The sequence below is a fragment of the Ixodes scapularis genome, unplaced genomic scaffold (assembly GCF_016920785.2).
Source record: "Ixodes scapularis isolate PalLabHiFi unplaced genomic scaffold, ASM1692078v2 PGA_scaffold5__190_contigs__length_132052651, whole genome shotgun sequence".
NCBI classification, from domain to species: Eukaryota; Metazoa; Arthropoda; class Arachnida; order Ixodida; family Ixodidae; genus Ixodes; species Ixodes scapularis.
Window position 1 is genome coordinate 77165750 of NW_024609880.1, and position 17203 is coordinate 77182952.

A 17203-nucleotide genomic window follows, 5' to 3' on the forward strand; every position below is an offset into this window, starting at 1 on the left:
AGTCAAGAAATGTGTTTCACCATGCACGGCCTCGGAAAACGCCCAGACCCACCACTAGAGGCGGCGAGTGGTGCCGGTTCCGAAACCAGCCGTCTGTTTTTTGTACTAGACAAGAATACTGGTCTTCGGTTCTTAGTCGACACCGGCGCCGCAGTAAGCGTCCTACCCGTGACGGCCATGTCAACCAAGCCGCAACGCGCTAACGTCACCTTGCAGGCCGCAAACAAGTCCGCTATCGCGACGTATGGTGAACGAGCTCTGACCCTCAACATCGGGTTAAGAAGACCGCTAAGATGGATTTTCCTGGTTGCCGACGTGACAGACCCGATCCTTGGAGCAGATTTTCTCCACAACTATAACCTCCTAGTGGACATGCAACGGTTACGCCTTGTAGATGCCACCACTCACCTAGCTGTCCAAGGCATAGCATCCATCTCACCACTCCCAGAACGTTGCATTCCAATCACTACAAAGTTTGAAGACCTACTCCAACGGTTCCCGTCGCTTACACGTCCCGCCAACTTTCTGCAACCAGTAAAGCATGACGTGACACATCACATCGTAACATCCGGACCTCCCACTCATGCTCGTCCACGACGCCTTGTGGACGAACGGTTGAAGATAGCGAAAGCCGAGTTCGAGCACATGCTTGAACTCGGTATCATCAGACCATCGTCCAGCCCATGGGCATCACCCCTCCATATGGTGCAAAAGAAACCCCCAGGTGATTGGCGGCCCTGCGGAGACTACCGCGCTCTGAACAACAACACCGTTCCAGACCGCTACCCCCTACCCTACATCACGGATTTCTCGGCGTCCTTGGAGGGAGCAACCATCTTTTCAAAAATTGACCTGGTCAAAGCGTACCATCAGATCCCCGTGGAACCAAGTGACATACCGAAAACAGCCATCACAACACCTTTTGGACTTTTCGAGTATGTGAGGATGCCCTTCGGCCTTCGTAACGCGGCCCAGACATTTCAACGGTTTGTCGACAGCGTCACCCGTGGGCTTACCTTTTGTTTTGCCTATGTCGACGACATCCTGGTGTCCAGCGCTAACGCCGAACAGCATCTCGAACACCTGGAGATCCTTTTCCAGCACATGGCGGAATACGGGCTCATCATCAACAAGGCCAAGTGCGAGTTCGGCGTTTCACAACTGGATTTTCTTGGCCACAGGGTCGACTTCAAGGGTGTTCGCCCTCTTCCATCCAAAGTCGACGCAGTCAAGAACTTCCCGACGCCTACATCACGCAGGAAGCTTTGCGAGTTCCTTGGCCTCGTGAATTTCTATCGCCGTTTTCTGCCGCATTGCGCCACTGTCCTCCAACCCCTGACTGATCTCCTAAAGGGAACTCAGCGGGACACCACACCTCTACCATGGTCTCCAGAGGCAGCGGAGGCATTCCTAACTATCAAGTCATCGCTCGCAGAAGCCGCAATGTTGGCGCACCCGCTCGCTGGTGCACCTCTTTCGATCATGACGGATGCCTCGGATGTAGCTGTAGGCGGAGTACTGCAGCAGTTCGCTGACGGAAACTGGCAGCCCCTTGGGTTCTTTTCCAAGAAGTTGGTGCCAGCCGAGTCCCGGTACAGCACTTTTGGACGAGAACTACTCGGCATATACCTCACCATCAAACATTTTCGGCATTATTTAGAGGGTCGGCAATTTCACATCCTCACCGACCATAAGCCGATAACTTATGCACTTCAAACGACCAGCAACCGTCTCTCTCCTCAAGAGAGTCGGCACCTTTCATTTATTGCGGAGTTCACAAGTGACATCCGCCATATCAAAGGCACAGACAACTCGGCTGCTGATGCGTTGTCACGGATACCTTGCTGCAACGCCATTCCCACCGCTGTGGATTTCGCCGCTCTAGCAGCAGCACAGCAAGGCGACCAAGATATCCCAAGGCTACGATCAGCATCTAGCAACCTTGACCTGCGTGACGTGTTGCTGCCAGGCTGCAACACAACAATAATTTGTGACATGTCCACGGGATCTCCCCGACCGGTGGTACCTCCAACGTTTCGGCGATCCATTTTCAACTCACTGCACAACCTTTCTCATCCCGGCATTCGGGCGACCCAACATCTCATCGCCCAACGCTTCGTTTGGCAAGGGATGAACAAAGATGTGCGTGAATGGGCTCGCACGTGTCTGCAGTGTCAGCTGTCTAAGGTTCATCCACATACCTTTGCACCTTTCGCCACAGTACAGACACCTACCGCTCGCTTCGACAACATCCACGTGGACATCGTCAGTCCTTTGCCACCATCCGCCGGATTTATCTACATGCTCACTTGCATAGACAGATTCACCCGCTGGCCAGACGTTTTCCCTATCGCAGACATCCGCGCGGAAACCATTGCAAAGACAATCGTCAGTGGTTGGATTTCACGATTTGGAGTTCCGTCATCTATTTCCACCGACAGAGGCGCTCAATTCGAATCTCGTTTGTTTAACGAGATCATGACTCTTATTGGGTCCTCCCGAATTCGAACAACAGCGTACCATCCCGCTGCTAACGGCCTTGTGGAAAGATTTCATCATACCCTAAAGGCCGCACTAAGAGCACACAACGACCCGAACAACTGGAGCACACTTCTTCCCATCGTGCTTCTAGGCCTCCGCACAACACTAAAACCAGACTTGGGATGCACTGCCGCAGACCTAGTCTACGGACAGTCACTTCGTCTCCCAGGAGAAATGTTCGTGACGTCTCCCACTTCTACTGTGCCCGATCCTTTCAGCTATGCCACCCAGCTTCGAGAAGTTATGCGGAACCTGCGTGCCACACCAACAAGGCAGCACGACCGTCATCCGACGTACATATGCGACGAGTTAACCTCGGCCACACACGTTTTCTTGCGTCGAGACACAGTCCGGAAGCCTCTGCAACAACCTTACGATGGCCCTTTTAAGGTCCTCGAAAGGCGCGACAAGTATTTCCTTCTGGATTTGAACGGGCGGCATGACACCATCTGCGTCGACCGCCTGAAGCCTGCTCACATTGAACTATCGTCCGCATCCAGCCTACACCCTCTACATTGGCCGCCTTCATGCCAGCCGTCGGCACCATCCTTACAAGCCACCGAGCATCAGCATCATCGCTCCGTCTCTTGGGCACAACATCGCCCTAGCGACTCCTCTAGGGGGGAGCCCTTGTAGCGCTAAAGCGCGACACTTAGAGCGGTGGCGCCAAAGCGCGAGACTTAGAGCGGTGGCGCCAAAGCGCGAGACTTACAGCGGTGGCGCCAAAGCGCGAGAACTTAGAGCAGTGACTCACGCAACGTCAGCAGCTAATGACGTATCAAGCGCGCGGCACGAGCAGCACCGACGGCACCGAGCTCCGGGTTCGAAGAGAACAGCACGAGCCTGGCAGCGTTCGACGATGTAGCAGGGCGGTCTCAGCGGAGCCCCTTTTTATGTGCTTTTCAGTTTTTGTGTGGTGATAAAGATAAGTTTGTTGATTTGCATCGACGGACGTCTTTTCTGACCCCCACAAGTGTTTTATATTGCCCTCACTCACACTCACAGCCACACTCACCTAAACCCCTCACTCACCATCAACCCCCACAGCTACACTCATCTTCAGCCCCTCATCCTCACAGTCACACTCACCTCCAGCCCTTCACTCACCCTCACTGAACCTCACGCCCCTCAGGCACTCACCGCCCTCACGCCCCTCACGCATCATGGCCCTCATGCCCCTCACGCACTCAACGGCCTCATGGCCCTAACGCACTCATGCCCCTCATGCATTCACGCCCCTCACACATTCATGGCCCTCACGCACTCAAGGCCCTCACGGCTCTCGCCGCCCGTACGGCCCTCATGCACTCATACCCCTCACGCCCCTCGGGCACTCATGGCCCTTACTCCCCTCATGCACTCACTGCCCTCATGCCCCTCACGCACTCATACCCCTGACGCCCTTCACACACTCGGGGCCCTCACGCAAAACAAAATATGTTTGATGTCATGAAGTACTGAACGTATTGGGCATGTGGGTGAGTCAGTTCAACCAATCATATGAAGATATTTATTTGTGTATGCCACATTGAGGCATACACAAGTGCCTCAATGTGTATGCCTCAAGGCAGTGTATCAGGGTATTATCTCCTCTATTCAAGTTTCCTGGATCTCTCCATAATGCTGATGAAATATCTTTTCACATCTTTCGGATTATGTAGCTGGCATCTGATCTTGATAGAGGAATTCAAACAACCTTAACAACACAGTGCCCTATTGAGCCCACTTTTATTCCTGTAAATGCATAATGCTTACTGCCTACCTTGGAATTGATGTAGTACAGACAGAAAGGGGCTGTATAACTAAATTTTGGGCACACTTTCTTATTTCTTGTAATAATGCTCTCATTTTCAGTTTTCGTCACGACAGCCAGATCCTCATGAGCATCTTCGACTTGAAAGACGAGACATCCGATTCATACTATTTAAGAGGTAAGGATTCTCTTGTTCCTGCTTTCTTTTGCTCTTCTTGGCGTGGCATCGCTGCAGGAGCCTCACAGAGTGATTCTCTGGTGTGTTCGTTGCTCAGAAATCCTCTTTGGAGTGCCCTGGAAAGAGACTGGGATCAAGAAACTGTGCGTGCGCAACCGACAGAGAGTCATCACGTTTGCGGTCACCATGGTCCTTAAAAAATGGGATCCCGAGTAAGCTCAATCTTTGTCTTTTCCTAAAAGAAACCCACACCTAATTTCAAGTGTCACTTTTTTTTGGAATGGTACTGTAAAATATTTAAAGAATGCCCACCTGAAATTAAGAGATAAATGGTTTAAAAACAGGAGGCAGGCTATCTTTGGGGATGAGACAGCGAAGCTTTATTAAGAATTAATGATAAACGCGAGCACCCACTGCAAACCACATGACACAGGAACTGATTGCGCAGATTGCAGACGTGCCAAATTTGCCTTTCCCTCCGCGATAAACACGTGGGAATTTGCTCCAAACTCCTGCGTCTCCGGAGAAGATATTGAATTTAGCGGATGCAGCAGTTTCGCATTTCTTGGTACTATAAATACGGGGAAACCTGCCACAAACTTCCGTGCCACGTGAACCAGTATCGCGCGCGGAGACCACTGACAAAAACGCAAGAGCCCGCTGCGAACTCGCTTGTCACGTGTACCAACACCGCAAATTGCACGGTTGATCCGATTCCCGTCAGACATTGCGTGATATCCGACGGGAATCGGGGGGGTGGTCAATGTTTCTGAATTTCTATGTTATGGATAATTAGCGGGATGGCCGATCTCTCGGGGGAAGGCATTTATACAGGATTTCACGTTAATCAGTAGTAAGTAATTTGTCATTTCGCCTCACCGTGACTTGGCAAACAGCAAAGGCTACAGTCCTCGTGAGCCAATCGGCATGTCGAAGAGAAACATGTGACTATTCTCTATCTCCTTAGCTGTGCTGTCGAAGCCACAAGCAAAAGACAGCTGAAAGCCGCTTTTGTACAAATTGTGAGTGACAGGCTAATCTCCAAGGCCGACACAAGCAGCATCTGGGACACAAAGCACAGTCCAGAAAGGGTTCTTCCCTCCCCTCTTCTCCAACTGCTTGGGTTACGCTCTCGCCCCTGTACCGTGAATGAGGGTTGTCACGTGCTTTGCCTCCATTGCTCCAATTGGCTCTCACGAAAATTGTATCGGGCCCACTTCAGCATACAATTGGGAACACTCGCAGCAAAATCATGCATATGATAACGAGCATACTAGTATCTCTACAAATACCGTGTTACTTGAGCAGACACATTTTGCGTGGTCAAGGTTTAGAAAGGTGACACTTGGTGATAGCAAAGGCCCCAAAAACACGGCTTATCAATCAGCCACCTCGTTTATCTAGCGTTAAGCAACAATGAGAGCAGTATTTCTTTTTTTACGCTTTCGGCTTTCGCAAAGCTGCACTTCCTTTTGTTGTCGCCCACTCTTCTCTTCTGGCATTCCGTGACTATTGCTGATTTATAGTTGCTTGTGCAGTCTGCAGGAAAAACTGCCCGGAACCTGGTATAATGTGCTAGGCTGTTTTCCAGATCTGTCAAAACGGAATCCACATTTTGCCATAGTCACTCGTAGGACGAGAACAGCGGGCATCTCCTTTAAATGGCCGGTTTTCAGCACATACGCGTGGCCTTCTAGGGTGCTTTGGCTACATATTCACACTCGAAGCATACATGAGACCAAAGCATTATCGAAGGTAGAGAGCTCCCACTGGAAGCAGGAAAACTGAAGGACCTCCCTGCCTTTCTCATCTTGTCGGTGCTTGACGTAGTGGTTGTCTTTCAATCTTACGGCCCGCTCCTTTGTGCAGCATCATTCACTCCCTGGAAGACAAGCTTCGCCAGGCGTACCCGAGCCACTCCCACAACTCCTCCACGCAGCAGCGGGACCAGCAGGAGATTGTGCACGTGCACTTCCAGTACCAGCACACGCTAGCCGAGTTTGTGCCCCTCGGAACGATATACTTCGTCCTCTTCTTCTACATCTACTTCTCCGTCCGTGAGTGCTTTATGCGCATAGGTGTGCTCGTCATTGCAGAGCATCTTCTTTAAAATAGAATCCTCTATAATCTTTTCAGTTCGGCGTATCACAAAAGCCAAATTTTCTACCGTTACCAAAATGTTTGCATTTTGGGGTCCTTTTGAAAATGGCGTCAAACATGCATTATTGGCAGTTGCAGCGATTTTTTTTTGGGGGGGGGGGGGCGGGAGGGTTAAAATTGCAGCGAGATTTTTAGAGCTTCAAATGGAATTGGGATAAGCGGGACATCGTGGTGGGGAAATGAAAATCCTTTAATGCCCAATTGTTTTTTTGTTTTAATAACATAGTGGGTGTTTTGAGAGGAAGGGTTAATTTTGTCACACATTCTGACTTTTCAAGGGTTGTTACGTTTCAAGTAGGGTTTTTTCTCTCTCATGTGACCTACAAACGGGTCTGCCTTTTTTTTTTTTAGGGAAAATCGAGTTGGTCAAGTCCAAGTGGGCCATATCAGTCAGCGCGGTGCTTACAGTCGTTATGTCGCTCTTCATGTCCGTCGGGCTGTGCCTCTGGTTTGGCCTGAATCCTACTCTCAACGGGAGGTATGTCTTTTTTAAGCTTGTGTAGTGATGAAGATAGGTTTAACGTAAGAATTCTGTCAGGTATATGTGCAAAACAAAAGCGGGTATATTGCCAAATGAATTCCTTAGGTCCAGGCAGCAATTTACCATGGGGTGGGTCAATTCCCTGGGTCAATTTGCACAAAGCAATAAACATTAGATGAGTGGCTTTTCCAAGAGCTGTGAATCTCACTGTGCTGTCCTTGTACATATATGCAATGAGCGTAAGTGGACGGAAGACATCTTTGAACCCTTGTTGTTATAACCACTGCTATGAAATAGCAAACAAATGCCTGCCTAATGTGAAGGGATGAAAACTAATAGACGACAGAAGATAGATAATCTTCCACTGCCTGACTTACAACACATATTAGTAGGCAAGATTCCCAGTGAAAGGAAACTTGTCGTTTTTCATAAGAGATGCCTTCATGTTCGCCTTATTTTTCTTCCCTTCCTTCTCCCCGCTTCCGTGCAGCCCACTGGTGTCGCCCCGCTCCTCCTGCCTCCCCAGTGAGATCCTGCCCTACCTGGTGGTGGTGGTTGGTCTCGAGAACATGCTGGTCCTCACCAAGTCGGTGGTCTCCACTCCGGTCCACGTGGGTGCAAAGGTGCGCCTGGCGCAAGGTCAGTGTCGGTTGCTTCTTTCGGCGTGGTTTGCCCGCTGTTCCGGTTGGTCGACGTTTCACCGGCAGTGTGGCATTGGGCGCAGGCCTAAGCAAGGAGGGCTGGTCTATCACCAAGAACCTGCTGACAGAACTCTTACTGCTCACCTTTGCTTTCCTGACGTTTGTGCCAGCCATACAGGTGAGTTCTAGTGATAGTTTGGCAGAGAATGAAAGAGCTACCATGAACATGCAACCACCCATTTTTCGTGTTTTTCTTTCACGTCTCGAGGGTTAACAGTGTTGTGGATTGTGCTGATCTGTAACGGCTTGGACGGTAAAATTCTTTCAGTCAATTCCGATTTTCTGTCTGAACAAAATATAAAAAATGCCAATGTTGGGTTTGTGTGTCAAACACCATTTACATATAACGAAACTTTTTTTAAAGTCCGTAATCTTAGTTAGTTATAGAATGTGGTCTACTATCCTAGAAAAGCACATATCACTCTTTCTTAACTTAGCGGAGCACAGTAAAACCTCGTTGATACGTTTTCCCGGCTGTTAAGTTAAAAAACGCCGGTCCCGTTTGACTTGCATAGAGATACATGAATTATTTTCCTGCCGGTTATGTTTGCTTTCCCGGTTGTTACGTCCAAAAGTGTCGGCACTGCGGCGCCTCGGCGCGCCGGGCACCACTGCCATGCTGGCTTCGAAACGAAGCTAGCGGAGCAAAGCCGAACCATGTAATGCGAGTCACACGGCACGCATGGGCACTCAGATGCCCGTCTTCTCTTTACTCCTTTCCCCTTCTTTTCCGTCTCTCTGTCTCCTCGCTGGGCTTTGCTGAGCTCTGCCGCAGCTTCCCATCTTGCCCGGGTGTGACCTTGAAGCACTACTCGGATGGGGAGCGAGGCTGGCGAGGCAGCAAATGCTCGTTCTCTCTTGCTCTCTCTTTCATCTGTCCTTCTCTTTTTCTGGCACGAGGTGCACCCACATGCACGCCGCGCTTCTAGTTTCTGTTCCGCTCAATGGCATGAACCGTGGTGTTTCAAAGCACTTCGCACCCATTGACGACAGTCATGGCATCGCGAGAAAGGAAGGCATTCTCCTTTAAAGAGAAGTTTGATATACTTTAGATGATCAGTCAGGCAGTCAGTACAACTTTATTGGTGCCCGAAAAATGGATCAGGAAGTGGTGAGTTGTGATCCACCTTCAGACGGCGGATCGCAATCTTAGCTGGAAAAGATCTGATATTGCAAGAGACCTCCAACTCGCGCCGTCAACTTTGAACAGCATTGTCGTCATCACCTACTGTGAATTATGCATCACTTGACGACAACGGCCGACAACGAAAAAAGTGATGAAGATGTCGAGCAAGAAACAAACGATTACGCCGTGCCCACGTTTGTGGACGCAAATGTTGCATTGGACATATTGCGCCGCTACGTAAATGTTCACGACTGCGCAGAGAGTGAAAGAGGACCGCAACTCCTGGAGAAACAGCTTTTACTGCTTAACATTAATTCGAAGCGGCAGGCAGATATTATGCGCTTTTGTGAACATGTGTGAACCCTCAACAGTTTTGTAAGTACACATAAAATAAACCATTGTGTAAGAACTGCTTTCTATCTCATGTAGAGACCCCTACGTGCATTATCGGTTGTTATATTTTCCCGGATGATACAGTTTTTTTCCGCGGTCCCCTGAAAAACATATCAACGAGGCTCTACTGTAGTTTTGAATAGTTTCGTTATGATAAAGTCTTCACTTATCCTGCACGCACGTGTGAGCTGCTTCGGAACAAACAAAACAACTATGTGCTAACTGCTGCTTCACACATAGCATGTTTAGCAAAAGAAATTTTGTTTGTGGGCTTCAGACTGAGCTCACTGTCGAAATACGACGAAACGGGAAGGTTCTGACGATTTGGAGGATAACTGCATTCTTTAAAATTGGAAACTGAACAAAATTTGATGCATTCTTACCAACATTCTGACAGCTTCGTACGACTACTTAAAATTGACTGTTTGGTGCCACGCGTTCTACAGTATGCCTAGAACAGTTTATATTTCAGTGAATCCTTATGAAGTTTGGTAGAAACTTAAATAGAAACCTTGTAATTGGCTGCAGAAAGAGGAGTAAGAAATTGTGAGAGCGGTGTATGCATACATTAAACATTTAATTGCACATTTCTCACGTAGGAGTTCTGCATGTTTGCTGTTGTTGGCCTGCTCTCGGACTTCTTCCTGCAAATGGTGTTCTTTGCCACCGTACTATCCATCGACATCCAGCGCAAGGAGGTGACTTTCATGTTCCTGACGGTCTTGCTGCTTTCTGCTCTCGTCATTTTAATACTAGGGGGTACTTCATAAATGCATACTATAGCACATAATGCTGTCCGTTTCTTTTGCTGGCCTCAGAAGTTTGACCTCAAGAAGGGAAGGTCAGAGGCATCCAATACCTGGACTGGCGAAGACAAGAATCTTGTGAACACCGACACTAGGAACTCAGTCGGCGTGCTTTACAGGTCACGGTGAGTATCCTCTTGGATTATATGTCAAGTAGCACCAGCTGGACTTGAAAGCCAGTGCAGTGCTCTGCTTCAACCATTTTTCTTCCGTTGTGGCACGGTTAATCTGCCACACGGCCACACATCAGGCTGTGGGGGTGAAGAAAGGGTAAACTTACTGCATTCTTTTACACGTGGCAGGAGGTCGGATGGCGTTCCCGTGGTGACCTACGGCTCCAACCGGGCCATGTCAAGAATATTTGCGACGCCCACTTCGCCCATCCTTAAACTGCCCAAGCGCCTGCGCCTGGTCTACTTCTGGGCACGCATGCGTCTCATCCAGAGGGGGCTCATGGCAAGTTTGGCTCGAGTCTTTTGGCATGACTAGAGACACTAAATAGGCTATGCTAGGAGTATCGCCACTCCATTCCCCGCTTCCTTTGTGGGCACCGTCATTTTGTTGCCTAGAGCAGAACAAGTGCAATCGGCATTAGTTACGATTCGAAAATGCAATTTCGTGAGCCTAGATGTGGTGTCAGAGAGAGTTTCAGGCAAATGCCAACGATCATTTTAAAGGCCGATGCACAACCTGGGTTTTCCACAGGGAAGATAACCCTGTTAGCGCTCCCCCAACTAATCTGCGAGGGGAGCCAAGTTGGGGCAAGGTAAAAAGGGGAGAGGATATAGACCTTTTCATTTCAGTAGTTGGCTGACCGTCGGGTAGAGGGCGCTGGTGCACTCGCCGCCATGAGGTTGCTTCAATTTGGTTGGTTTCGGTTCCAACGCGCACGCGATTGTGTTGCTGTTTCATGCCATTTTCGCTTAATTTTGTGATACAAATTTCTTCCTTGTGCAACACAGCAAAAGACACAATGGTGCTGAGTCGCTTGGAGAACCAGGAGGTGGTTTCTAGCCTAAATTGCGAGCACTTTTGTGAACACCAGATGCGTCTGATTACGTATAATTGTCAATTTCGGCCAGGTTCGGCAGTGCAACAACTGCTCTGGTGCACAGAGGTGATTAAAGTGGCCCACGGCCGTACCCCGGGCTCTAGATGAAATAAAAAATAAATAAAGAGCTGGAGGAGCTCCGCGTCCAGCACGCGCTTCTTTCCTGCCGTCGGTCTTTGGCTGCGCGTGCACCGAGTGGTATGGAAGGGCTCGAGCTCATGTCAGAGATTCGACTGCTCATCTTATATTGTAACAGACTATAATGCACGAGTGCTTAGTGAAGAAGCAGGTCCACTACATGATTAAAAATATGCCGAATCACGAAAAACATATGAAGTGGCAAGTTTACAGTTTGGGTTTCGTACACCAACTTCACAGACTGGAGGTCTCCTATAATGACGTAGGTAATATTTAAAAAAAAATGTTATTCTCTCGGCCTGTTTTATTTAAATAAATTAAGTTCTCGAGAAATATTTTATAGACCAACCTAAACCGACTAAGTTTTTTTTTTTTTTTTTTGAAACTAAAGTACTCATTAACTAGATTTTATGATATTGGCCCGATGAAATAGACTATTTGTTACATGGAGATTTGCTTACAACGTTCTCAAGGTATAAAATAAGTGACAGGCCCCTCAAGTGATACCTGACATAACTCTCCCGTAAAATTTGCCAGATGGATTTAAAGGCCGCAAAAGAAGTGATCTCTGGTAAGTATGACTGAAGTCGAGCGCCAGGCATCTCACAATTAACGTCTCTAGAAAGCTCTTTACTGGTTTGAACCGATGCGCTTCGTAGATTTCGGCGTCGCCAGCTGCTAAAGGTAAATCTATATTCGCCGTCGACAACACTGCATTCGTGCGATTTTAATGCAGACAGACTTTTCAGCGTCACATATTGTGGACCCCAGGCACTCTCAAACTGTCTGTGACAGTTTATTACGCAGGAAGTCAAAACCTTTGGGTTGAAATGAATTAATTGAATTAAACGGGTTATCTTAACAAAATAGCTTGACAATTAAAATACTGTAGACATTTCCCTAATTACGCACAGTATAGTTTCTTGGAATTCATAAATAAACTGATCAGGCGAATGTTTATATAGCAGACAGGATTAAGAACATCGGACAGACATTCGTGTGATATTGTCAACAAACAAATTCCCTGACGTTGACGTAACATTACTTCTTACATAAAGCAACAAATTAAAATTAAACGTTCCCTATTTTGTCCACGATTTCACCTATATAATCAAAAGCCACTGTTTTCGATCTGTTATGAATACAAAACGCGATGCTTTCAGGAAACACGTGGTTATTTACACTAAGTATTTTGTCACCTTACTTGATATCCCAAATTCGCGATCATTATATACTTACATTGTGCTTCCTATTGCGAATGTTCCGACACTATTAGTAAGCAAGCCTGAGTTCTCATAAGTTATTGTCCTGTGAACCCTTGCGCTGTCTTCGAATCATATATGTGTTCAATGTGCGTGAGCGCTAACGCTCATTCATGTGCTCATAGCCTGTTCCCGCGTAGCTGGCACGCCGACGGTAAAAATAGTCAAAACGTGTTACAAAATTAACTGCGGAAGTTGTTCACATAGTCATGTAATGCAATTACACGGTAAATATATAAGTATCGGACGACACGTTACAGAGTGAGGTAAGAAACGCGGTGAAACGCGACGAAAAACACGAATTCAACGCATCCGCCAAGACGCGGAGTAGCGCGGAGGCGAGAGCGAAGCGACGAGTTGAAGCAACCTAATGGCGGCCGCATCACGTGATTCCAAGATGGCAGCGCCCATGCCACGGAGGGTGAAAAGGTCTATAGGAAAGGAGGAGGCAGGCAAAAGTGGAAACAGTGAAATGTATGTCAACCTCTAAGCAAGAAGGTGGCCGATGTGTCATTACTTTGAAGCGTAGCTGTTTTAATGGCCTTAGGGCTCTAGTCATGCTGCAGTTCAGTCTCAAGTAGAATTTTGAAGCTGACATTTGCACTGACTGTGGTATTTTACTTTCCAGCTGGGCCTTGTCGTTTGGATAGTGGTGCTGATTCACAGCATGGGCATCGTTGGAAAGTTCACCGACAGCACGGGCAACTTTGGACCCAACCTGGCTGAATCGGGTAACAGGGAACTCACTCACTCCTAAAGAAATGTCCTTGTGCGGAAATTGCACTAGGTAGTTTCTTGGAAGTGTGGGTGAACGCATGAATGACAGTTGTTTGAGATAGAAGTAAATTAATTATATTACGATATTGAAGCCAAGATTAAGGCATAACCTTGAGCCTGTTGGTGTTAAATGACCTTGTCATTTCGTAAAACACTAATGAAATCAGAGTATACTTGTGGTTTGAGAGGAGACGCACTGAAGGCCGATTATTATTGGTTTTATTTACGGTCAGATTGTAGAAGGAACTGTGAGCCTTGAAGATATTTGAGACTTGGGAAATATAAACTCCTGTTAAAACTTTATAGTGTCTGCTAGTACAGGAATGCACAGCTTATAGCAAAATCGAAGTCTGCCACCAACTGGCCTTATTGATCCTCGAATGTCTTTGTTCATTTAAATTTTCTGGTTGTGCTAATAACATTTCGTGGAAGTTGCTAGAGTGTAGCCACCGCACAGCATGACACACTGTCTGTCACGTTCGCTCGGTTAGCAACATGTTTCAGTGTTTATGTTTTCCAAGTTCCCAAAGCAACAACAGCAGCCTCTTTGCTGCACCCTCAAAATGCAGAACAGTAGCTATGCCTTGCCAACTGACGCACTTGAATTTAATATGTCGATTTCGGTATGTGCGAAGATGGCGACCGTTGCCCACAAAATTAGTTTTCGTCATAGCCGAACTTGGAAAATCCAAACTCATTTGAGTTGAGATTTCCCAAGTTTGGCTAGCAAGAAAAACTAATTTTGTGGACCGCCTTTAATCTAAACCCATTTGTAAGCTTGGGCAGCCCACAGAAGTGCCCTCGGGCCAGAAAAGCAACCGTTGCATGAGCACATGCAATGTGTCCTACTTGCCAGGCATCTTTCCGGGCAGTTCCTAACGCTTTCTATTCGTGCATTGTGGTGCAGTCCACCCGTTCGTCCAGATGCTGACGGGGCAGAATGCCTCCGAGGAAGGCGTGGAAGATTCCATCTCCAAGGACCAGCCACAAGCACACCACGTAGACGCCAACTTGCACCACACAAACACCCGCCTCTGGGAAGAACTTCCTACAAAACACTGGACAACACTGTTCGGCTACTACAATGTCTCGGTGGCCGGAAGGTATGCTGTCTTGCCAGGGTTGGACTTTCCGAGTTTGTTTGAGATTGAGTTTCATTGCCATTCGTTTTAGCTTGTGGGCATGCAGTAGAAAAATTTACTATATAATGAACCACAGTTTGTCTCTTGTTGTTTTTCTACCAGACATTATTTCATTATTCTTGCGGTTGTCCTTTGTGACTTTGTACTGCTAAATTATCTCATCGTTTCCCTTTTCTGGGTTATTGTGTGGGAGATTTTCTGCATTTTTATTTTTAAAGTGATCCCTTTCTGTGGGTACCCTGCACAGACTCAAGTGCAAGTGTTGACCACACTGTAGCAAGAACATGGGGGAGAGTGTCGGCAACAGAGCGCAGCTGTTGATTTGACGTCCTAGCCCGCTCGACCAATGGTGTTGCACCGCACGTAGTTGGGGGGGGTTAAGCGGTGCACTGACACCCCCTGCTGCAAAAGAACAGGTGCTGCATATTAGTATTGTTAGTGCTGTCATGCCTTCAACAGATGATATTTCTTTTATTTGGTGTTCTAATGCAGTGGTTCTCAACCACTAATGTTTTAGGAACCCCTTCTAGATTGGCAGAAGTGATGGGGGACCCCATCCACCTTGAGGGGGGGGCAATTTTTATTACAAAAGGGTAAATAAAAAAAAACTAAATGCGTGAGAACCAACTTTGAAGCCCTGAAACGGAAAATAATCAAACCTCCTCACTCGGCACACATGGTTTGGTCTGTTTAGGTCTGTGCAACAGTCAGCATCAATAGAATAACTGTTTCATTGCTTCACTTGACTGACGGTCAAGGGCTTTGGAAACCCCAAGAAGGCCTTTAGGGACCCCCATTTGATAACAAGTGTTCTAATGGCTTTTCAAATCAGATTTGCGACAAACTATTTCGTTGCTGGGTTACATTGTAGCCTTGCCACAGCTCGCCTTTTACGCGGCTTCGTTGTTGCTTCTGTTTTGTTGCAGGTACATCAGCATTCTACCGCCCGTGTTCCTTTCCATCCCCGTGCCTGCCAGCAAAGCCGTTGAGATGCGTCATCCCGACGACCCCCGCACCATGTTCCATGCCAACTGGCGTCTCATACCAAACATTGACGGGGAGCAAGGTGATAGTGCACTTCTTCCTTCTCATTTAGTGCCTGAAAGACGGTAGATAACGGGACCTAGGGTAGTGGCCAGGTTTTGGTCAAGAGACTACTTCATGTAAGGAGTGGCTTGGACCCTTAGCGAAATCCTGGCATCCTCCTTTTTGTAGGGCTCATTTCTGCGGCACGTTGCAACCTTGTTCGAGGTCTTTGTTAACGCGACTGGGCACGAGGAGCACAAAAAAACCGAGGACACCTAAGCACTTCTTACGAGTTGTGAATGCCAAAGCAGGAATGTCATTCTTTTGCTCCCTTAGTTTGTCTGCGGTGCACTGGCGTGGACGGCCACGTTTTGCTACTGCCAAGGTTGCGGCCGCTGACAATATTGATGCTTTAGGCACTGCAATGTTCCTCGGCGCATGGAGGAGTAGAAGCGGCCGCAGCCCTTGCAGCGCGTGACACAAGAGTGGCGGCCGAGCGCGAGCCATGGGGCACGTGCGACACGGAGCCACTGGGAATTTGTCCATCAATTTGCTGCTGCAGACTACAGGCTTCGCTCCACTGGACAGGGAAATTTAGGTGCTGTTTGGCACGACTTCAAAAGCTGAAAGCGCCGGTTCGCTCCATGGGACAAATAGTGCTTTTGCATTAAAAGTATTGTCCTTGCATTGTCACTCAACTGTTATTAAAAAGTTCTAACACCAACCGAGCCTTCTATAGGGACTTTACGTTTTGAAGCCAATTCGGCCTCTTCTTCAGGGGCGACTACGGCTATGGCCATTGAGGAGCAGTGTCCTTTTCTTCTTTTCTTTTTCTTCTATGGCTGTACCTTTTCAATAAAGTGACGAAGCCCGTTCACATATGCGGATGGTAAAGCTCCGAGAGACCGATTGATGTTCTGTGGCGTTGTTTGAATATGCCAGGATTCGAGAAACAGTCTCTTTCGGGGATTTGTTTCAACGTCAATGGTGCATTCAGCGTCAAAGTCAATACGATGGCCTTTGACGTCACAGTGCTCAGCGACATCAAGGGCCGTTGTATTAACTTTGACAACGCATGCATCATTGACATTGAGACAAATTCCCAAAAGAGACTGTTTCTCGAATCTTGGCATATTCAAACAACGCCACAGGACACCAATCAGTCTCTCGGAGCTTTACCGTCCGCATATGTGAACGGGCTTCGTCACTTTATTGAAAAGGTACAGCCATAGAAGAAAAAAAAGAAGGACACTGCTCCTCAACGGCCATAGCTGTAGTCACCCCTGAAGAAGAGGCCGAATTGGCTTCGAAACGTAGGGTCCCATAGAAGGGCTTGGTTGGTGTTTGAACGTTTTAATAATTAATTACTCCCAACCAGGCAGATATCTGTTAAATGTTTACTTTTAAGTCACTCAACTGTGTATTTCTCTGTTTGACGCAATGTTCCGTCTACTACGTATTTCCACGATCGACGGAATACAATTCTCGACACCGTATATCTTGCACTTACAAGTGCCGAAAAGTGGCTTTTTCAGGTATGTCAGTCATTGAACTTGTGACTTGAATGCAAATAGTTTCTCCCCCAATGGCCTGCTTGCAGAGCAAAGTACCATTTGACAAGAGTGGTTGTTTGGGCGAGTTGGTTTGACATCTTATACAAACTTGTGC

At 47.7% G+C, this 17203-nt stretch overlaps 1 protein-coding gene across 1 annotated transcript in view; it reads left to right on the forward strand.

The window, feature by feature from the left end:
- The window catches only part of LOC8035109 (sterol regulatory element-binding protein cleavage-activating protein), a 51433-nt gene that overhangs the window by 15960 nt on the left and 18270 nt on the right, over positions 1 to 17203 (forward strand). Inside the window, exons 7-18 of the mRNA XM_042293784.1 lie at positions 4396 to 4472; positions 4570 to 4684; positions 6342 to 6529; positions 6984 to 7110; positions 7604 to 7752; positions 7838 to 7932; positions 9933 to 10031; positions 10152 to 10264; positions 10442 to 10595; positions 13219 to 13321; positions 14275 to 14470; positions 15436 to 15575. Coding sequence (XP_042149718.1) covers positions 4396 to 4472; positions 4570 to 4684; positions 6342 to 6529; positions 6984 to 7110; positions 7604 to 7752; positions 7838 to 7932; positions 9933 to 10031; positions 10152 to 10264; positions 10442 to 10595; positions 13219 to 13321; positions 14275 to 14470; positions 15436 to 15575 — 1556 coding nt within the window. The remainder of the gene's footprint in view (positions 1 to 4395; positions 4473 to 4569; positions 4685 to 6341; positions 6530 to 6983; positions 7111 to 7603; positions 7753 to 7837; positions 7933 to 9932; positions 10032 to 10151; positions 10265 to 10441; positions 10596 to 13218; positions 13322 to 14274; positions 14471 to 15435; positions 15576 to 17203) is intronic.